General features: G+C 39.1%; 2 protein-coding genes across 8 annotated transcripts in view; both read left to right on the top strand.

Annotated features, from left to right (window-relative positions):
- Window positions 1–653: 653 nt before the first annotated feature.
- rab12 (RAB12, member RAS oncogene family) lies at window positions 654–9602 on the top strand. The gene is made up of 6 exons (XM_058637369.1): window positions 654–1061; window positions 2661–2721; window positions 5447–5585; window positions 6445–6534; window positions 7910–8014; window positions 9046–9602. Exons 1-6 carry the CDS (start codon window positions 836–838, stop codon window positions 9151–9153), a joined length of 729 nt encoding a protein of 242 aa, XP_058493352.1. The 5' UTR covers window positions 654–835; the 3' UTR covers window positions 9154–9602.
- Window positions 9603–10102: 500 nt separating this feature from the next.
- The window catches only part of LOC131464971 (microtubule cross-linking factor 1), a 63888-nt gene continuing 51034 nt past the window's right edge, over window positions 10103–22956 (top strand). For all 7 annotated transcript variants that reach the window (XR_009241281.1, XM_058637367.1, XM_058637365.1 and 4 more), the window contains exons 1-3: window positions 10103–14549; window positions 16171–16395; window positions 18964–19122. Coding sequence is in view for 6 of the 7 variants with exons in the window: in XM_058637367.1 (XP_058493350.1) it covers window positions 13686–14549; window positions 16171–16395; window positions 18964–19122 (1248 nt within the window). In the remaining variant the exon portion in view is untranslated. The remainder of the gene's footprint in view (window positions 14550–16170; window positions 16396–18963; window positions 19123–22956) is intronic.

Here is a 22956-nt window from a genome sequence, read left to right as displayed (position 1 = left end):
ACGATGAACACAATATAACGGTGGGGACAACTACAGTTTCAACTCCATTCACTACCGTCACAGCCGTAGAATACGTGCACAGCACTCTGCGTAACTTCACTGACTTCGCTGGCTTCGGGGTCACTCGGGACTACTCGGGTCTTTCCGGTATCGTTCGGCGCCGTGACTGTGGCGTTCCGAACACGGCAGAGCAGGGAAGTTTGCACATAAAGTGTAGAAATAGTGCCAGTGTATGTATATGTCAGTATCACTAAATGACTAAACATAAAAACATTTCAGTAAATAAAAGATACCAGAAGATATTAGTGATGTTCAAAACATTGTTTTATTTGACACTGACATTGATACTTTACAGTGATTTAAACTTCATGTTGTTCATGTGATCATCTATAAATGCTCGACGATGAAAAGCGTGTGATAATATTGCCCTAATTAATATGGTATAATATAGTATGACGTTTATACAATATAATGACCACGTTTATAGTTTATTTCAGTCTCCCCCCCACATGTTTTTATTAGTCGTTTGTCTTTGTTATTATTAGTGTTATTATCATTATTATTATTAATATTGTTCATTTTGTTATTGGTTCCTGGTTATTCATTCATTTATTTATTTATTTTAAACATCGGAAACGGAAATGTCGTTTAACGGATATGACGTAACGGCGGCTCTGGTCTCTTATGGAAGAACATCAACAGCCGTCGGCAAGACGCTAACTTTTGCAAACTTCTACAAAGACGATATAAAGTTGGATATCGCACATTATTCCTGCCGTGTAAGGCTTTCGTTTGTTTTGTCTTTTTTGTTATTGTCACAAATGTGGTATTACTGATGGATCCCAGACATGATATACCGCGGAGGGCCGCCGGTGGCGGCCGGGTCTCCGGGACCTCGTCCCCCGCGTTGGGCGCTCAATCGCGCCGCAGGAAGATGCCACCGAGACCCGCTGATTTTAAGCTACAAATTATCATCATTGGTTCCCGCGGCGTTGGCAAAACCAGCCTGATGGAGAGATACACAGACGACACTTTCTGCGAAGCTTGCAAGTCCACTGTAGGTGAGGACATACGACGTTTACGGACTTGTTTGGATGCCAACTTTTTATTATTGACATGTACAGCAGGGCTCCGTCTACGTACTGGAAGGAAGTATACTTAAACTAAACTACCATGAGGTGGACGCTGTAAATATATATACTGTCTCCTACTTTATTATGTAATGACTTGGGTATTGGTTAGACTTGCAGTTATAGTTGAAGCTAGTTGCAACAACCAGACTGCTAAAGCGACTCTTGCTTGACTGTGTTGCTTTGAAATGCTTCCCTCGTTTCCACACTCCACTTTGAGGGTTAGGGTTAGGGTTAGGGTTGTGTGCGGGTTTGGCTTTTTGTGGTTATAAGAAACAAAAGCAATATTTAATTTTTTGGAGCAAAACAGCCATCGAGATAGACATCAGGTTCAGATTTATTTGAACCATTCCTGGCTTCAGTTATGATAAGCTAATAACTTGAATAAGCAGATAACACTAAAATAAAACAGATATCAAGGAGCTCAATCTGATAATAATAATAAAAAAAGAGGTATGTATTTTATTTTTATTTTAAATAGGAATGCACAACACTAGGAAACAGGTGAAATGCTATAACAATGTTTGAAAACATGACTTGCTATAAGTAAACAAATAAGTGCACTGTGTTAATTTGTCCTGCTTAAGTTTCACTGCTAAGATATATAGCATATGTAGCATCAGATCTGTGTCAAAATAAGAGAAAATGTCTATATGTGTTGTCTGCAAACAAATTAAGAAAATATAATTCACAGGTAAAGAATAAATGGGGAGATATTTGTACATATTTTACACTGAGGTTTTCAAAACAGAATTGAGCAAATAGTTCACAGGGCACAGTGCTGCCAGCCAATGGTGTGCGATCCCAAAATAGGTCCACACAGGCAGCTGCTATGGCAAAGTTCCATTTTGTGCCTTGTCATTCACGTGACAGAGCTCAGAAGTTGTGTGTTGCAAATATTGTGCTCCTCTGATGGACTGTTACTCCCTCTGCCATAGCTAAAAATGTGGTTTTCTATTTTTGTAAAGTCTGTTTTCGTAGAGCATTGCTGTGACTTTGCACAGACAAATGTACTATTTATAATTTAACCTGTTTATCGGTATTTCCCAAACCTCGAAATGATGATGTTGTCAAATGTCTTGTTTTGTCCACAAACCATAATTATTCTGTATTAATGATTTCTTTGTTATATGGAGCAAATAAACCACCCAAATATTTACCTTTACAATTAATTTAGTTATTGACTGCAACTAATCATTGCAGCCCTACATGTATTTTTTTTTTTTTTTTTTTCAAGATTCAAGATTCCAACACACATAAAGACATGAGGTCAGAACGAAATTTCAGTCTCTCCAGAACCCGGTCAGCCCAACAATAAAAGAAAGAAAGAAGAAAAGAACCAACAGTTTAAACTTAAAAAATATAAAATCTAAAAAAAGATTTAAAACTTTAAAACCTCTGGAGGTAAGGTGCTGTCTGATTATAAGAGTTACGAATAGAGTAATGTAATTGAATTTAAATAACTGTCCTGAGGTAGTGTATAATAAATAAAGTAAGAGTAAACATGTTTGTGTTTGATTCCCCATGAAGGTGTTGACTTCAAAATCAAGACAGTTGAGCTGAGAGAGAAGAAGATCAGACTACAGATATGGTGAGTAATTGGACATAAGTCTCCACTTCCTTTAGTTCCTCTTTCTCCTCTGTCTCTCCTGTCCTGGAGTGTTTCCTCTGTCCCATCATGCTTGGTTTTCATCCACACCATTAATACAAACGATGGACGTCTAAATCAGGGTTTTCCATTAACAAACTTTTCAGCCACAAACGCCCAAATAAATGTAAGCAAATTCATGTTTTCATTTGCACTGTGTTACTTATGTGCACATGCTACAATGTTTACTGTGATGGTGTAAACTGACTCTTGTCACATTTTTTATTTTCTTTTGTAACAATTATGAGTTGTTTTTCCCCTAAAATATAAATATTTGATTTGATTTCTGCAAACATCTCTTGACACCTTCAAAAGGAGTCCAAGCATATAGACCACAAACTCCATTCTCCGTAAGTGTTCATGCTGATTTGTGCTTGAGCAAGACACTTAACCCCGGCAGCGTGTGAATGGGTATGAAGTGAGAAGTGAGAAAGTGCTGCGCATAGATGAGCTGGGGGTGGAGTGGCTCAGTGGTTAAGACCGGTACCCTGTGTGCGAAAGACATCATGGTCGCAATGGTTGCAAGTTCCACTCCACCCCTGAATGATTGTACTCAGTTCCATTGTAAGTCACTTTGGATAAAAGCATCTGCTAAAGGACATGTAATGTAATGAGCTGTATGAATGTGTGAGTGAATGGCAAAACTGTAGTGTAAATCAGCTTTGAGTATAAATACAAACCATTTACCACTTTAAAGTTCATTCATTTATTTTCTACTGCTTTATCCTCCACTCAAGGGTCACAGGGCACTTACTAAAATAGTTAAGTAAAGGGTTTATTTCAGATTGTATTAATAAGTCATTAATAATAATAAATGTTAATATTGTTAACATTCATACATTTAACAGGTATAATTAAGGTTCAGAATATTTTGGTGCTGATTATTTTAGGTGCTGATAAGTCAAAATAGTTTTCAGATTACTTGGCATGAAAGATGCAATCCACCTGTGTCCATATCACCTAACAGTAGATGTGTGAGATTAGTCGGTAGTTATTTGCCCAGTAGCATGTCACTGGAGACAGAAGTTGCTTTCAGACATTTACTGTAATCTGAAAAATTTTGTCCAAAAGAGTCTGAAAATCCAAATTTCTCTCTGGACATTTTTCCTCTCAGACCTTTTGTCAGGTTACCACAAAATGTCCAAGTGAGCGAATGTGAGAATATGGCAGGAAAATCTCCAGAACATTCACAGCGAGCAGGATTTACTACTTTATGTTCTGAACACATTTAACCCAGATGCCAAAAAACAAATCCCCAGACCACATTTCCAGCACTAGTGTACTGTTATGATTAGGGCTGGACAATATGGATATTATATCTATATATTGTGACATGAGACAAGATATGGTCTTAGGTTTTGGATATCGTCATATCATGATATGGTATTTTCCTGGTTTTAAAGACTGTTGATCTAATGCTGATAATCAACTTTTAAAATACGATGACTAATCGATTATTCTATAATCATGACCAATCCCTAATACAGATCATAAATAGTATATATTTAATTTTAGAGTGTATTTATTGTTGTCACTCTTTGAAAAGCACAAACATCTCAAAAGGAAACTTATCATGAGTCCAGAGAAAGAACTTGTGTTCAGTTTTATATCCCCATATATCGCGTATATCGGGAATATAGCCTAGAAAAGCTCTTTTTCTGCTTGTTTCACTAACATGTCTAACCTGTTCACCAACTCCCCCATTTGCCATTCCCCCCCCCCCCCCCCCCACACACAAACACTCAGTGTGTCTTGTCTCTCGTATTGAACTGCTCACATCAAGCCTCCATCACTGCCACACACCGGTCTTACTTAATGCTGCCATTGTGCTGCTGCTGTGTCTCTGTCCACTTTCCTGTGACTTACAGGAGGAAAGGATCTGATTGAAGGTACAGTAACACTGTCATGCTACTGCTTACCCACATTCGCGTGATCGGGTGAATCATAATGACACTAAAAACAATCTACTCTTCCATTTTTTATTTTCCAAAATTCACAAAGAGTTAAAGAAAATTGTTTATTTAAGTTTAGGTTGATATTATCACTTTTAGCATTTAATAAGCCCTGAGTGTTTGATAAAATCTATTATTTTCATTTCAATGATTCTGTACATTATTTTCACAATTAATCAATCAGCCGTTTGGTCCATGAAATGCCATGCCATTGATTTTTTTTTTAAAGTTTATGTTTTTAAGTGTTTGGTCCACTCAAACTGATTAAATAGTATAGTTTAAGGTTTTTAGAAGTAAGTGAAGTTATCTGTTAAGAATGTATTGATCATTGCAGCCATAAAAATGACATGATTTTATACATTTCATATCTAATAATGTGGCTGTAATCACAGTTCCCACCTGGTTCTAACCCAAAATGTTATATAAATATTTTTGTAAAACTATATGTCTATATCAGATACAAGATAATACAGTTTAGCATGTCAAAATTGAGCAGTGGACTTTACCTTAATAATGTTTATTTAAAATGTCTTTCTCTAAATGTGGTTTGATCATGAGTAAGTGTTTAGATTCACAGAAAACAACTGCACTTTATTTAAACACAAATCTATTTGTCATAACCAACCATAATGAATAAAGAAAAGCTCAGGTGAAATGAATGAATATGAGTAATGTAATCAACAGCTGTGAATGAGTTGAATGTGATGTAAATCCAGGGACACTGCTGGTCAGGAGCGGTTCAACAGCATCACATCAGCTTACTACAGAGGTGCCAAGGGAATTGTGCTGGTGTATGACATCACTAAACAGGAGACCTTCGACGACCTTCCCAAATGGATGAAGATGATAGACAAGGTAAAAAAAAAAGCCATGTTTTTTCTTTTTCATATTATTAATTATACATAGGAATATTAATTATTATATAACATGCAGATTTACTTCAATGTCGTTATATAAATGACATCGTAGTTGTATAAACACATCATCACTGACTCAGAACTGTCCTGTATAAACTTATAACTTGATACAGTTTTGTGTATCTGCTCCTGGTCTCTCTCTTCTGTCTCTACCTCACCTCCCTCTTGTCGTTTCACTCCCTCCTTTCTGTCCCCCATTTTTCCTTTCACCCTAACTGTTCGAGGCAGATGCTGCACATCTGTGAGTCTGGTTCTGTTAGAGATTTCTTCTTCTGTTAAAAGGGATTTTTTTTCTCTCCACTGAAGCCTAGTGTTTGCTCATTGTGTGAACTGTTGTGTTTCTCTGCTCTCCATGATGTTGTCTATGTGCTGAGACTTGAGATAATGTATGCTATGCTACGCTATACAAATAAAATTGAATTGTAAAAAAAAAAATAGATTTGCGGATTAGGTAAATTGGACACTCTAAATTGACCATAGGTGTCAGAGTATGAGTGAATGGTTGTTTGTCCCTGTGATGGACTGGCGATCTGTCCACGGTGTAACCCCACCTATCGCCTTATGCCAGCTGAGATCGGCACAGCACCCCCTGTGACCCTCATGAGGAGGATAAAGTGGTAGAAAATGGAAATTATTTTATCATTGTTTTAGGACAACTCTTTGTGGCATCATATTTTTGAGGCTCTCCTTTATTGCTATACTGCGCAGCCAGTTTTTACAGCATGAACATATTTCATTATAGTTATCAGGTGATCATTTCCTGTTTGTGTATCGTCTCCACTCTCTTTTTGTGTCAGTATGCCTCAGAGGAAGCAGAGCTTCTCCTGGTCGGGAACAAGCTGGACTGTGAGACTGACCGTATCATCTCCAGACAGCAGGGGGAGCGGGTGAGATCAACATACATGCAACACAGCTGTTCCACATATCACTGAACCATAGCTTTATGGTACCGGAAACCCAGTTTGTTCTGCACATGTGAGAAAGTGTGACTACCTTACAACCAATGTATTTTGTGGAATGACATAAAAACTGGGGTTCGAGCCCAGGTTGGAACAAGGGCCTTTCTGCATGGAGTTTGCATGTGTGTGTGTGGGTTTTCTCTGCATTCTCCGGCTTCCTCCCACAGTCCAAAAATATGCAATATGGGGGATTAGGTCAATTGGACACTCTAAATTGATCATAGGTGTGAGAGTGGCCATCTATAAGTGGCCCTGTGATGGACAGGGTGTACCTCATGTTGCCCTATGTCAGCTGAGATTTGCACAGCATCCCCGTGACCCTCCTGTGAAGGATAAAGCAGTAGAAAATGGATGGTTGGACATAAAAACTGTTTTATAGAATGAAATAATACAATGAAAGATATCACAAAAATTTATGATATTACATAATAATTACACCACTATTTTTAATGCTGGGAAACTTGATCTGTTTTGCGTATGTGTTCGGTGTGACTACTTCATGTTTCCACTCAGGTGTGGAATGACTAATCACATAAAATAAAACAAATAACATAAAAACATTTATATATAAAACATTTTCAAGAGTTTATCTTTAGAATGAAGGATATCATAAAATATATTTTATTTCTTTACAAAAATAACAAATAAAAGCTATTTTTATTGTACGGCGTTGTGGCAAAGGGTTTATATTGATTTATCAGGATATAAAGCTGCACACAGGTTTCTGAAAAGTGACAATACATCGTAATTACACGTCAAAATAAAATATCTACTGTTAGTGATCTGTATTACATGCTTAAAATACAGTTATTACATTTTGTTTTCGGTAATTCCTGGTTTATTTCTTTGGCTTTTTAATTTTAAATTAAGGAAATGTATGTGTGTGTTAGAAACAATTACATCTCTATAAATATGGGTTAGGGTTAAATTCTGCTATAACAAAAATAATTAGGCTTAACATTAAAATGTATTTTTTTTTATTTATATATGATATTTAATATAATATATTTAGTGTGTTTCACAAATGTATTCAGTATAATAAATATGATGATTTTCAGTGCAACAGACTTTAAAACCAGGAAAAGTCCTATTCTGAAATCCAAGACCATATCTTATCTCATGTCATGTAGATATAATATTGATGATAATGTTGACCAGTATCGGACCTATACTAATACTGGGTGTTGTATTGGCTCATCCCTTCCAAAACATGTATAACATAAAAGTGTCTCAAGACTGGTGACTTTCCTGAAGCTTGTTCTCTGTTAAGTGACATCATTTTTCTCTTCCTCTCTTGTCACAGTTTGCCTCTCGAATAAGTGGAATGCGTTTCTGCGAAGCTAGTGCCAAGGATAACTTCAATGTGGATGAGATCTTCTTAAAGCTTGTAGATGATATTCTTAGCAAGGTCAGTGTGTCATCTTTTCCACTATTTGTTGTCGTTATTATTATTATTATTATTATTATTTTAGTAATAGTGGCATTGTATTTGAATTAAATGTGATTTCATCACAAAACTAAACCATATGTTGTTATTCCAGCTGCAGCAGTCTGCTGTGTTGTGCTTTGTTTTAAAGTGTTTGATACCTTTAATGTTTTTTGTACACAATTCATGTTCACGAAGATTTTTGCAAACAATGTAACAGGAGCAAATACATTGTCACACGTATCAAAACACAGTGTTTCTAGGTGAAGATAATGTGATGGTGGGTGTGTTAAACTCAGTTTTTAGAAACTGCCATGTAGAACACAGGCACCACTCAACCACTCCACCAGCTCTACTCGCCTCAACACGGTTTAGGTTGCATCTCCCCTACAAAAAAAAGTACCTACTCAACATGCACAGCTGCGTGAAACCGCGGTGACTTTGTTTTATAAGCGACACACACACACAAACGAGTGACTAGGGACTTGTAAAGCAGTTGTTTTCAGTGTAACACAATCAAATCAGTTCATTAAAAATATTCCAGTCACAGACACAGTCAATGGACTGAAACGCAGGGTCTGTGATGCCGGTCGCAATCAGCAATGCTGTCCCTAAATACACCAGACTTCTGGTAGTTGTTGGAGATTAACCCACATGTTTAGGATTGTTAAGTAGTTTTAACTGGTCTACAGTTCAGCACTGTCCGGCTTGATTTCTGTGTCGGACGTCTCCAGAGCACGGACTAATTGAATTGAATTGAACTACATATTGTATAGATGCTGCATTCAATTTCAGTGTACAGTGTGAAATGAAAATGTTGTTGTGTTTTGTTGATCATATCTTACAGTTGTCGTTGTATCACTCTTTAAACACATTCTGCTCTTCTGCCTACACTTTTTTATTTTTGTTTTCATTCCCAACCATTACTTTGCTCTTTATTATACTGAACACTCAATAATTGGAATATTCTCCATGTTAAGCACTTTTTTTCCCTTTGCTTCCTGATACAACAGATGCCTCTGGAGGTTCCCAACAAGGAGCTTTCCAACAGTGTCCTGTCTCTGCAGCCTGAACCTGAAGTGCCTCCGGAGCTGCCCCCTTCTCACCTGCGCTGCTGCTGAGAGTGGTCCCCATCCTGCACACACACACACACACACACACACAGCTCACACATGCAGAGCACCAGTCTGGCCACCAGAGGGCAGGACATTGCAACAGTTTGGTATAATTCAGCTGCTCCCTAAAACGCATGGACTCTCTTATAACCACCAGTATTATCTTCTTCCTCTGTTTATTCTCCTGTTTTCTAACTGCACACTAACACTTAGACAAGGTAAATCAACCACCTCCTGCCACAAGTCTGTCTCCACTTTACCCAGACTACCTCATTCCTCGGATTGTCAGGCGAGCTGTGGCCCCTCAGGTGCCTTTAAGGAGGAGAACGCTTTGGAAGCAGTTGCACATTTTCTATAGAGGGAGATTATTTTGGGGTAAACTCACAACTTGTTCTCTCTTTCTGTTTCATCATCGTCAAACACATATTATACACTAAAGATAGACATTGTCTGAGTCTTCTTCTGTTATCTTTGAAAATGGACTCATTTGACACTGTTAAACTGATAAAGAAAGTAATGTGAATAAGACACTGCCACAAAAAACATTTTCTGATCATTTTAATCTGATTTAGGTCATATTAAGAATTAACAATTAGAGAAAGACATGGATTTTATTTATGTATGTATGTATATATATATATATATATATATATATATATACACACACACACACACACACACACAAGTGTTTTCAATTCTGTATGTGTATGTGTGTATATACACATATATAATTTGGAACACCAATAAAATGGTTCCAACAAGACTTGATTACACGGTGGAACAGCACCTATTAAATGCTGGAAAGTCTCTTTGTCCAAAAGTAAAACTTCGCTGCATGCAGCACTGATTATGAACTCCCCGCGACATTCACTTGACACCAGTGAATGTCACACATCTTAATGGAGAACATTCTCTCTCTTCTCGCCCCCATTGAGCAGTTAAGAGTTAAATCTGTTATTCCCTTAATTGCAACACTAAAGCGTCTTCTACACAAAGGTTGAGACAAGCCACAGAGTGAAAACAATGAAAATGTGCTCTTAAGAGTCTGCCAACATGTTTTACTAAGATCTACTCGGATCCCCTGCACTTCATGGCGACTGTACTCGATCCTCATCATAAAGATCATGACTTGGATGTGGGCACAAAGCTGCGTGTAGAGAAATGATGAGGGCTGCATTGGATACAGAGAAGGGGGGTCATGCACCCTCGTTGTCTGATATATTCAATGAGATCCTCCTAAATATTTTCAGAGATTCTTAATTGATTTATTTTTCTTTGAAGCATGAATATTACTCTGTACAATTGCAATGCCTTGACTTTAGTGAGGTAAGTACACACAGTCCCAGCCATAATAACAAAATTAGATTTAAAAAGAAAAAACCCAATGGTACAGAATTGGCATAATAATTTCTTTCTGGGTTTTGGTTTTCGGCCAAAAATGTTCATTTCGGTGCATCCCCAACGTAAACTGAATTCACTTGTTATACCCATATTTGAGCTGGCTCACTGGGCTTCTTTGAAAAATCAGAAATTAATCAAGCATAACATTCAACCACTAAAACATTTTTTTTCTGTTCAGGAATGAAAGTAAATAACTGTGCTATTACTATTTTACTTTTTTTTGTAAAACAGTATATTTAAAAATCATGGATAACAATTAGTAATTTTAGCATAAAAAAATAAATATATGTATGCATGCATACATATACACGTGTGTGAGTGTGTATGTATATACATTTATATACAGTGTGTATATGTACATATTAAGTACTGTGCAAAATTTTCAGGCACCACCAGCTCTGTTGTTTTTTTCTGTCAAATTCTGTGATCAGAGGGAATTTGGAATGAAGTGATGCGACTTAAAGCTGCTCTTATATATTAGTGAGCTGTCAGTGAGTTGAACTCATGCAACATGTGTATGTAATGCTCAGACCTGGTGTAATAGAGGTTTTTTACAGCAGATATTTCTTTAAATGAAATAGTAGGACAAACACAGGATTTACCAGTAACATTAATTAAGGTTCCACTCCAGTAACAGGGCTGTACTATTGTTCAAGTGTAAGGGTAGATCACGCTAAATACTTGACACCTGTAGAGGATGTTTTTTTCTTTTTTCCTGATTTTTTTTTTTAACAACAAAAAACTGCATACATATTTTCTGGATCTGTTCCAGTAAAGTGAAATAGAAATAAGTATCCCCTATTGTCGTTATAGCATTGCTAAAACAACAAATCTAATGGTGGACTAAGACTTCTGCACAGTACTGTATATAAACAGTATATATCTATTGGAGTTTTCACAGCTGCTGACCTTTTAAAATACCTTTAGAGTCCCATATTGACTTGGCTATGAAACTTATAATCGGGGAATATGAATGCATTTCCAACTCAAAAATGCCAAGAAGTGGGCTGAGAGAAGGAGAGGAGAAGGGAGAGTGGAGGGGGTGTGTTCTGGTAGTGAAATGTGACACCAAGATGCAGCTGTGGGGGGAAATGCTTTTATGAAAGGGGGAGGAGTCTCAGACATCCCTACATGAAAAACATCATCAGAGTAAGGTTAATGGTTGCATTATTGGTGCCCAAAACCCTAACCCAAAACAGTTTTATATTCTTATTGAGGGCTGCAACTTACAATCATTTTCCCAACTGATTCATTTTGTACATAAAATATTGAAAAATGTTGAAATGATGATGTTCTCCAATGTGGCGCTGACATGACTGGACATAGCACAGGTTATTTTGTGGCCAGCAGACGATGGTTGTGGTTGTTTTCCTCTGCCTTAATATATTAAAGTGGCTGGATCAGCTTTTATTTTATAACTGTAATGTTTTGCACTACAATTTGACCTAAATAGTCAGGCTGACATGCGCAAGAAAGAATCTGTAGATTAGCACTAACTCTTCCACATCCTGTTGAAGTTGAGTCGAGGTGCACGAAGACATGGGTGTTGTAGTTTGTTTTAATGGGTCGCTGAATGTTACTGATTTTTTTGAGGGATTAGAGATGGTAAGAAGCTACACATGTGTTTTTATTAATATTTCTATGTGTTGTTTTTGATGTTTTTCCTTTGGATTCAGATACTGGAGGTGCTTGGAGGAGAATGTGTGGTTTTCCCTCTGTGGAAAAAAGTGCAGGATTTGTGTAGTATTTGAATGTTTGCTTTGTCTGGATTTTTGTTGCTTCAATTTCATATCCAAACAAGAAAGAATTTTTTTGAAGGAGGTTGTGTTTAGCAGGTCTGAATTAAAAACTTGGCAGTTTGTTTATGGACCACTTTGGGACTATTCCATCTTTTGCACAGTTAAAAAGAAAAAGATTATGCATGTCAAGCTCCCCTTTGTAGCTAAGAATCATTTCATTATTTTTGTCTTTGTTGTGATATTAAAGCAGTCTGAGAAATGAGGGCGTTTCGGTTGAAGTCACAGCCCGTCAGTGAAGGACGAGCCCATTCACAAGATTTTATATGGATGTAAAATGGCACAACAAATAGTTTCATACAGAAAAAAATGTTGTAAAGCAACATATTTGACTATTAATCAGTCACTGACATCCCATCATATCTGACAAAACAAGCAGCAAATGAACATATAATTTTTCAGTGCAGTGAGTTTTCTTCCATGAATGAAAGTGTTCGTCTTTCACTTCCTGTATCTTTTAATATTCACCACTAACCCTGAGGTCTGTTTTCACAGCCACACCTTGTACTTAATACAAGTGTTTTGTTAAATAAGCATTTGATTTGAAATGTTGAAGACTGTACTTAATATTAATCCTGTTTTAGATCTTTAGAAAAAACAACAACAAAGACTTTTGGCTTGTTTAAAATGCATTTGTGGTATTTATAACTTGTGGCATTCATGAACTAATGACATGCAATTAAATATATCTATATTTATTACCAGACTGTGGTGTTGATTTGTGTATTTTCTGGGACCCACATAGACAGTATTCAATAACCAATAGTGCGTGTGTGCCGCACTATATGTGTGTCATGCGCACCAGTGCGTGTCAGGCCTGCTGAGGGTGTGCTCATATGCTTGCTTGGTTTACTTGTGAGTGAACTACAGCGCACGCGCACTGGGCGAAATCACAGCCGCGTAGTGTAGTGTAGCTCACCGCTTCCCCCCCCCCCCCCCCCCCCACACACACACACCAGCGACTGCAGATTTTACATGTTACGTCGGAAGGAGTCGGTGGGAGACACGGGGCGGAATCCGGCGAGAGGAGAGAGATGGAGACCCGGCGTGCAGAAGCTGATCATGTGACTCTTGCCTTTACAGTTTAGGGTTTTTTTCAGCCCGGTTAGCAGATGCAACCTGTCAGTCATCCCTTTTTTTATGGCAGCGTTTCCTCAGAGAATGACAACCTGGTGAATGCAGACAGGATGGAGTAAAACACTGGGCAGTGCTAAACACGCGCAGGATGCGCATCCCCAGCAGACCTGGCTGTCTCTCTGCCGTCGCTTGTCAAACATTTTCCTCGGCGCTCGTGTGGATTGATCGCTCCCTTCATCGCCCTCTTGCTGCTGTTGGAGTATAATGGAGAGCACTAAGGGCTCCGGCAGCAGCGACACAAAACCGCAGAACCACCAGTTGGAGAAGAAGAGGTTGAACCGAGCGCCTTCCCCGGCCAGACCTTTCCTCAAGGATGTGCACTCCCGTGCCACAAAACCTTCTGCCATCCTCCCTAAATCCCCCAAACTCAAGCAGCAGCAGCAGCAGTCTGCCTCAGTGAACCGCAGCTCCAGACGCACCACGGCGGCCAGAGAGAAACCAGCCGCCGTGAAAAGTAGCATAAAGCCAACTGTTGCGAAAAACACCTTAAAGGTGCCCCAGCATGGAGGGGCAGCAGAGCCCAAAACTGCGGTGTCCAAACCAGACAGCAGCGCCTGCAGCAGCCCGATCCTCACTAAAGGCAAGAAGGTGAAACTAGTCCCTCCAGGCCCTCGTCCTCCGCCGCCTCCTCACACCCATGGATCCCCTATCCGGGTACCGACCGGAGCGACTGTCGGCCGCGTCAGCCACACCGACAGCGGCTCGGACCTGTCGGACTGTCCCTCCGAGCCGCTGTCAGACGAGAACAGGCTCGCGCCGGCAGCCAGTAGCGACGCGGAGTCCGGTACAGGCTCCAGTGACAGGGATCTGCCAGGAGCTGATAATCCGCATCGGCCAGAAGCGACAGGAGCGTCCGCTTCTCCTCCTCCTCCTCCCGCTGCTGCTCCGCTGCGCCCAGCAGAACCAGCAAGCATCATGTCTCAGGCTCGACCCGCTGCTGCAGAGAAACACAAGCAGGACAAACCCGCAACAAGCGCACAATCCAAACTGCCAGGCACCAGGGATGTGACCGAGGAGGACCTGCTGAGGGAGATAGAAGATCTGAGATCTGAAAACGACTACCTCAAGGTACAGTGATGCTGTGTCTGTATATGCTGATTTATTCAAATTTGCATTAAAAACAGTGTAGTGTTGCATCACGTGGGAGCAGCGGATCATCACTGTCCATGAGCAACATCCACCTGCTCACTGATGTCAAACCAACATGGAACATAGTGGTTCTCAAACACTGGGCATGTGGATTTTCTTTTTGAGTCCGCAAAAACAAATTGGCTGAGTTTTCCCAACACTTTAGTGAAGATTTATTTAAATATGTTTTAAATTATGTGGAATGAAGTTTTAACTAATTAATTTTTTGTTATAGCTCTACTTACACACACATACACATTTTCTCTCTCTCTCTCACACACACACACACACACACTCTCTCTCTCTTTCTCTCTCACACACACACACACTGTAGACTATCCATATATGTATTTGGGACATGCTGTAGGCCTACTGTACACACTGTCTTCTTTCTATGTATTTATATATATGTAGATATCTAAATAGAGTTTAGCTTAAGTTATTTTATTTATTTATTTATGGTTTTATTTTGGAGTTGAAGATTGCTCATTTAGTGCACATTTGCACAGCTGTTTCAAGTTTTAAAAACCAAAGGCCCCATAAAGGTAAATAATAATATCCCTCTGGTCAGTACTGGACCAGCCAGTGCTGACCAGAGGGACATTATCATTATATTATTGACCACTCCTGTCATAGTGTTACTATCTTGGTCATTTATTTGGAAATCTTCTTGTCAGGGACTTCAGGTTTCAAGATTCAAGTTTCCTTTTATTGTCATTCTGCAAAAACATCAACGATGCAGAGCAGAGTAAATGTACAAACTTGTTTGTTGTTGTTACAAACACAGATAAACAATACATTTACAAAAGTGATAACACCTACAAAATAAAGAGGTTATTGTGGTGAATAAAATACTGACTGAGGAACAAAGACCCTGGGTTTATATTTAGAATATTGAGTCATTGAAGGACTTAACTGATAAATACAAAATAATCAATAATGCAGGAATGCAAGGTGAGAGGCACATTTTATTCAGCTGTAAACCCACATGAATTGGATTTGTTGACATTTTGCTAATACGTCATATTTAAGTTTTTGTTACATTTATACAGATTTTCTACAGCGCTCCGATTTATCAGATGAGAGTAAATGTAGCTGCAGCCAAATATTCAATCATTTTCAATCATCAGTTTCCTTAATGTGGATATATTTCATTGAATTGTTACATTTCTTGGAGTAAACTGATTGTCCAGGAAAGACTCAGGAAACTGTAGTAGTGTTTCAGTGTGAGAGAAAGAAATCTCTCTTTTTTCACACAATGCTGAAATGAATGCCATCCAATCCAAGAGATAAGATGCTTAGAGCCTACCAATGTTATATCATCAGCATAAAAAAGTACTCGCATTACTGGAACTATATGTAATCATAAGAAGGTATTAACATGATCCACAAAGGTATATTCATGGGTAATGGACGTTCTACATCCGTTCTACATATACTTGCTGTTAACTGCACATACACACCATGGCTCATGTATCATGGGTCCGTTTGTCACATTGGTAGTGTCGCCAAGTTTTTTTTCTAGTTAAGCTGGACCCTGTTTCCCTTGTGTCTCTCCCAGGATGAAGTGGACGAGCTGCGAGCGGAGATGGAGGAGGTGCGCGACAACTACCTGGAGGAGGAGGTCTACCAACTGCAGGAGCTGCGGAGGGAACTGGACCGATCCAACAAGAACTGTCGCATCCTACAGTACCGTCTACGGAAGGCTGAGCAGAAGAGCCTGCGTGTTGCACAGACAGGACACGTGGATGGAGAGCTTCTCCGTAGTCTGGAGCAAGATCTGAAAGTCAGTGAGACTGTACAACATGTCTACACATTTGGTTTTGAATGTTACCTACTTAGGGCTTTTATTTGCTGTTCACATAAATATTTTGAAGTCCTTTAGAAGAAAACTTAAACCCCTCCTTGCGAAACACAAACTAATAAAAACACTGTCAACTAATAAAAACAGAGGTGATAAAATCAATAGATTTTATGAGAAAATAATTGCAGTATGGTAGGAGAAATAAAAACACATCCCCTCTACAGCTTTGCTCAGAGCCTGAACTTTTGAAAAAGCTTATTTTTGCCAAATCAATAGCCCAAACCCTAAAGAAAATGAGTTTATGATTGATCATCATAATTGATCTAACAAACAGCTTTTCTATCAAATCAGCATTGGTTATCTGTGGTTTTTGGGATTCTGTGTTTTTACCTCCACCGGTGAGGTTATGTGTTCATGTTGTCCTTCTGTTAGCAACTTCCTGTCTACAGTTTTTCACAGATCATTCTGAATTTTGTGTGATGGGTAGGTGATCACCCAAGTATCCATCCATCCATCCATCATCTACCACTTGATCCACAATCTCAGCTGACATAGGGCAATAGGCGGGTCACACCTTGGACAGTTCACCCAGGGTGGGCCTGAGTAATTTGGTGCCCAAGGCAAGATTTTAGCTGGCGCCCCCTTGCATCGCAGCAGTCTATTTCACAATCAACTTTCATACAATCACACCGAAACTGCATGTGTGTATTCAAGATTTTATTTCTTTGAGTAAAAAATATCACACCAAATAAAAACTAAAGAAGGGACAGCAGCACCTGATGCTGTGTCACTGGGGGAGGTACTGAAATATTTTAAAAGTGCATCTGAAGACAGAAGAGAAGTATATGTGACGACTGCATGTTACATTTTAATAAAAAAAGGTATGAGGTAAGGTATGAAATATTAACAGTAATGCACTTTAACACTGATGTAAACTTTAACAAACATAAACTGTGACACATAAAACCAAAGGCTTACAACCACCCTATTACAAAGGGGATGGACAACTAAAAGCATTTTAACTGACATACAAGCAGGAAAGACACCTGTAAAATAACACCTGAACAGGCCTAACGTTAAGTTTCCAAACGTCCCTGATGAATTTAAGGTGGAGTAACATTAACACACATCGACTCAGCTATTTATTGATTATTAAACAATGTTGCTATCGTCCGAAGTAAGCTAGCAAGCTAACACTCTGCTCCAACAACGGTAACTACGATGCATTAAACTATTCATTTCATGAACTTCATCACATTGACATTACTGTACCTCTATCTTTTTCCCGTTTTTCTTCCTCTTCTTTCCTTCTTTTACTAGCTACTTGATGTTTACATTGTGGTCATTATGTTGCCCTAGTTAGAGCAACGTACGTTATATTTCACAATAACACCACATTGAGTTCATTCACTCTGTGCGACCACGAGAGCCTTGATAGAGGCGTCTAACGTGAGCTAGCTAAGCCTTGTTAGCTTAGGTGACTGTGGTAAGCTAGGCAGCCGCATGCTATTCATTGTGATTCCCTGCACGCGCAGGGAATCGATGTAGCCCGTCTGGCTCCAGACAGGGACACTCTTCATGAGATAAATGTTTGTGGAGTTCACATGCACTTCTTTTCCAAAGTTAAAGTTTTCCACTGCTGTTGGACCAGACGAGAATTGCGCAGGTTCTTCCTGACTTCCTAGACATCGTTGTCAAAATTAATGCTGCATAAAAGGTACAGGTGAAAGTAGAAATGTACACTTCTTATGACAGCCAGAGGTGGGTAGTTACTCCATTACATATACTTGAGTAACGTTTTGGATAAATTGTTATTTTAGGAGTAGTTCTATTGCAACATACCTTTACTTGAGTATATATTTGAAGAAAGAACTATACTTTTACGCCGTTCCATTTGGTGTGACACTCGTTACTTTATTTTTTAATATTTTTTTTATTTATTACATGCGCAATCTACTTCTCTCCCTGTTGGCTATGGCTGACAAATGTTAGCTTCAACTGGCTGCCAATCAAATGCAGCCGGTTGAGTCACATGACAAGTGTTGTCATGTGACTCATGTGGCCCCAGCTTTTAGCCTCTCAGCTGTTACCCGCAGATTTCAGCTCCAAGTGGACTTAAAACACACCAGCGGCTCGTTGTTTACTGTGTCCAACACCGAGGCTCCAGTCTCCTGTCTCCTGGTTTCTGTTGTACAATCCGGATGCCGGATTTCAGCTATCAGCTCTTAGTTGAGTCATTTTTTTGGCTACTCTACCCACCTCTGATGACAGCTCCCATTCAATCACACGCATACTGGAGAGACGCCGCCGCAGCAATGGCTTTACTTTCGGTATTTTGCCGATTCGTCTATACATATCCAGAAAGTCTTCTGGTGCCAGTATGTAAAACACAGGTGACAAGGTGTTTCAGGCCTGGTAGAGGTCTGCACTCTCGGAGTGCTCTTGTTTTAACACATGATAAGCCATTGTATCACATGCACATTTCTGTGTTAGTGTGCGATATTGTTTTGTGTTATGTAGATAAATATGAGTGTTCCTCGTGGATCTCAGGTGGCCAAAGACGTGTCAGTGCGTTTGCACAATGAGCTGGAGAGTGTGGAGGACAAACGCAGCCGAGCTGAGGATGAGAATGAGCTGCTCAGGCAAAAGATCATCGAGGTGGAGATTTCCAAACAGGCACTGCACAATGAGCTGGAGAGGACGAGAGAGGTAAGGAAGCTCATGGTTTACGGCGTCACTCGCACACATTTGCTCTCATGCAGTTATTTCTGAGGACACTCACAAGACAAACTCATGAAAAGAATCACAGAAAACTGCTAATTTTAGGAAGACAATCAACATGTCACCTTTAAGGAAAAGACAATGATTGTAAAATTTAAGCTGGGCTTGCAGCAAGCATATTATATTACATATAAGGCTGTTAGGGGATGGCTTCATGCTGACCTCAGGACGTTTGTGTGTGTGTGTTTGTTTGCATGTCTCCCTGTACCTGTGTAGGTTTCCGCTGGATTCTGTGGCTTCTTCGTATAGACCAAATACATATAAGTGTTCAGTGTTGACTATAAGCAGTGCATAGTTGTTTATCTCAATATGTCAGACCTGTAAAGGAGTTTAATGGCAGCCCACAGGATCATGGTGTAGTTATTAAATATTTTTTAGACCAGCTCAGACGAAGAATTAAAATGAGCTTCTAGCTTGTCTATATCACTATGATTCTAAATATGTCTCCTATGTCTTTCAACAATGTTTCATTTAAATGTTATTTTTGATGTTAAATGTTACAGACAGACACAATGTTTTGTACACAGGGTGTACATGGCTGGAGGTCAAATGTCTGAAGGAGGGCCTGGGGTATCTCTGAGCTCCCCATTGATTGGGTTATTGGACACCTCCCACCGGGGAGCACATTCAGGTCCCAAGCCCACATAAATAAGAAGGTTGCATCAGGCAGGGCATCATATATGACATTTCTGCCAAGTCAAATGTGGCAGAGAGAGAGACACATACAGAAAAAAACATTCAGCCCAAACTGACAACTAGGTTGTTCTCCCATGGCCGACTTCACATCACCATCACTTTAGCAACATTGGATATTTGTATGTTGTGGCCTTTTTTTTTCAATAATCTGACAATTATTTTCTCAATTGTTTGGTCCATTTGTCCATGCTATCAAAGAAAGAATAACAAAAACAAAGCAAACACAATATTAATATTGACTATTGGTATAATAACTATTTTAATAATTTAAAATCACAATGGACCAAGTGTTGGTCCAGAATGCAGCCAGTATCAGCTCATCATTAGCTCTGATAGTGCTGCAGTAAAGTCTTGTCACAGTTCTTAGTACTGCTCCTTAAGATCAGCTGCTTCGACTAATCAGTTACGTGGTAACGTTAACGTGCCATCTGGCAACAAAGAGAAAGTAGGTCAATACCTGACCAGCCATTGAGGGGATGAGGTTTTCATTTGGCAACTGACTGACATCAGTCATCATTGCCTCTACATCCACTCCATGAAAAACTACGTATATTCTGAAGCCATTTTCTGAACATAAATATGTAGTGCATAACATTTAAACATTACATTACAAGGCAATTGAGTACAGCCTGCCAGGGGTGGAGTTGAACTTGTGACCATGAAGTCTTTGGCACACAGGGTACCGGTCTTAACCACTGAGCCACTCCACCCTCATACAACATAAACAAAATGTCCTCTACAGTCAAACTATTGTCAAATGAGTACACATCATCCTATCAGCTCCACACAGCTCTCTCTCTCTCTCTCTCTCTCTCTCTCTCTCTCTCTCTCTCTCTCTCTCTCTCTCTTTTTCTTTCTCTTTCTTTCTCTCTCTGTGACTGCTGCTAACAGAGTCACACATTTTACCAAATGACTGGGCAGGCGAGGCAGAAGAGGCACACTGCACAGGCATGAGGCAGATTGCTTCAGTCGCACTTGGGCGACTGAAGCAATCTGCTACCCTTCTAATAAAAATGGACCTTTGGGAGGGACTTTATAACAATCAGGATTTTTGCTTCTTGCAAATGGGATCATCCATTTTTGAAAATGCACTCGCTGAAGTAGATGAAGTAAAGTCAATGAAAATGCACAGCTGCCTGAGTATGATGAGCCGATCAAAACTGCTACTGTTTCCTTCAACATGCAGCTACAATAAAGTGTTCTTGATGCAGTCTGGACATGTAACACCACACCACAGTAAAATGCAGATTTTAGGTGTCAAAATAATAATTATTATCCTCAAAAATTGTAAATTGATTCAAAATGTTCAAAATATATATTTTCAATGTTTTTTTTATAACATTGAAACATTAAACATTGTTGCTACAGTTTCCCATCACTGGCATAAACGAGTTGTGCAAATTTACAACAATGATCAATGCATGAGTAAGCTAGCTCGGCTCTGAGTTAACAGTGTTAGCATTGAGCAGCAAACAAATGTTTGGGGGCACTTTGGATTCTCGTCTGAACCAGAAATCATTTTGAATTGAGAATCAATTTGGAATCTAATTGTGATCCAAGGAATCTAAATCATATCGAATGAATTGTGTGATTGTGAAAGTTCAGATATACAACCCTCATTTCGCTCTCTCGTGGTGGAGAGAAAACTGGGTCATAGAAGCTGCACTGTTAACTGCTCATTACTCAGAAGAAGTCCATCAGTGATAGAGGTTCCACACGGGAACTTTAACTTCCTGTGCTTGCAGCACTTAAGCTGTCAAACTTTTCAGCACCCAACAAAAGCAGACAATCCATGTCTAGTCTGGGTATCACAAAGCAGTGAGTGCAAACTCCACTGGTGAAGAGTTTGACTGATTATTTGTTTTCTGCCTTCCTCCAGACCTGTAATAGTAAGTAAGTAGAATAATCTTTATTGTTATTGCACAAGACAATGGCATTTTGTTGGAGCGCTCCTGCAGCTTCACAGGGAAAATGAACGTATATACATACATAAATATACAATATATTAAAATGATACAGATATTATATTATGATATGATATGACTACACGATGACACAGGGTTGATGGTCCACACAGAATCAGAGGAGTGTGTAGGAGAGACACTGAGATAGAGGCTGAGTGGAATCTGCAGTTTCATTGTTCATTGGTTACCAGTTCTATATTGACATTCCTTTTTTCACAGTAGGAACACATTTATACTTTTAACCATGGATGCACGATAGTGGACCTTTTGTCCATATCTGATATCTGGATATATCGCGAGTGCTTGGGTCATTTACTTATAGGGAGATATATTTTTATCTGTGCCCAGATAAATCTCCCTTGTCATGATATTGACATAATATTTTTCATACTCATGCTGCAGCAGCTGTAGATATAGATTCTTATTATTCATAGAAATAGCAGTTGTAGAGAGTGCCAGCATCAATGTGAAGGAGGCAGCACTATTCTGTCTACTGATTTAATCCTTAGGCAAGGCAAATTATTTTGTATAGTACTATTCATACACAGGGCAACTCAAAGTGCTTCACAAGAGCTTAGAAATACAATAAGATAATCGTAGTATCAAACCAGGACATTCAAATCAATATTCCAATTAAAATAGTGAGCGATAAATGTGTGATCTGCCGATATAAAGTGCATTTAAATGACAAGAATGAACTGACAACTAAGATGGTGATTATGAATTTAAGAAAAAGCTGCAGTAAATAATAATAATGTTTTCAGGCCTGATGAGCTGACAGTCTCAACAGACCTCACTTTGTTTGGTTCTGCATCTGGGAACACACAGTGAACCTGTTCCTGATGATCTTAGGGCTCTGGATGCTTCATAGGGAACCAATAAGTCTAGGATGTATTTTGGTCCAAGACCATTCAGTGCTTTGAAGACCAAGAGTACCATTTTGAAATCTATCCTTTGACTCATGGGAAGCCAGTGTAGTGATCTGATCTGATCTGATCTGAGTGATGTGTTCCAGTTTCCTGGCATTAGTTAGTGACATTAGGGGACGGTGGTGTATTTGCCTGTATCTGATAATACATTTTAAATCCAGTACCAGCTGATA

Source organism: Solea solea, chromosome 1, assembly GCF_958295425.1.
Source record: "Solea solea chromosome 1, fSolSol10.1, whole genome shotgun sequence".
Taxonomy (NCBI): Eukaryota; Metazoa; Chordata; class Actinopteri; order Pleuronectiformes; family Soleidae; genus Solea; species Solea solea.
This window is presented reverse-complemented; position numbering and strand designations above follow the sequence as displayed.

Coding starts and splice junctions, on each gene's coding strand:
- rab12 (XM_058637369.1), top strand. CDS start 836: ATGGATCCCAGACATGATATACCGCGGAGGGCCGCCGGTGGCGGCCGG. Junction 5,586..6,444: donor GGATGAAGATGATAGACAAG/GTAAAAAAAAAA, acceptor TTTTTGTGTCAG/TATGCCTCAGAGGAAGCAGA. Junction 6,535..7,909: donor CCAGACAGCAGGGGGAGCGG/GTGAGATCAACA, acceptor CTCTTGTCACAG/TTTGCCTCTCGAATAAGTGG.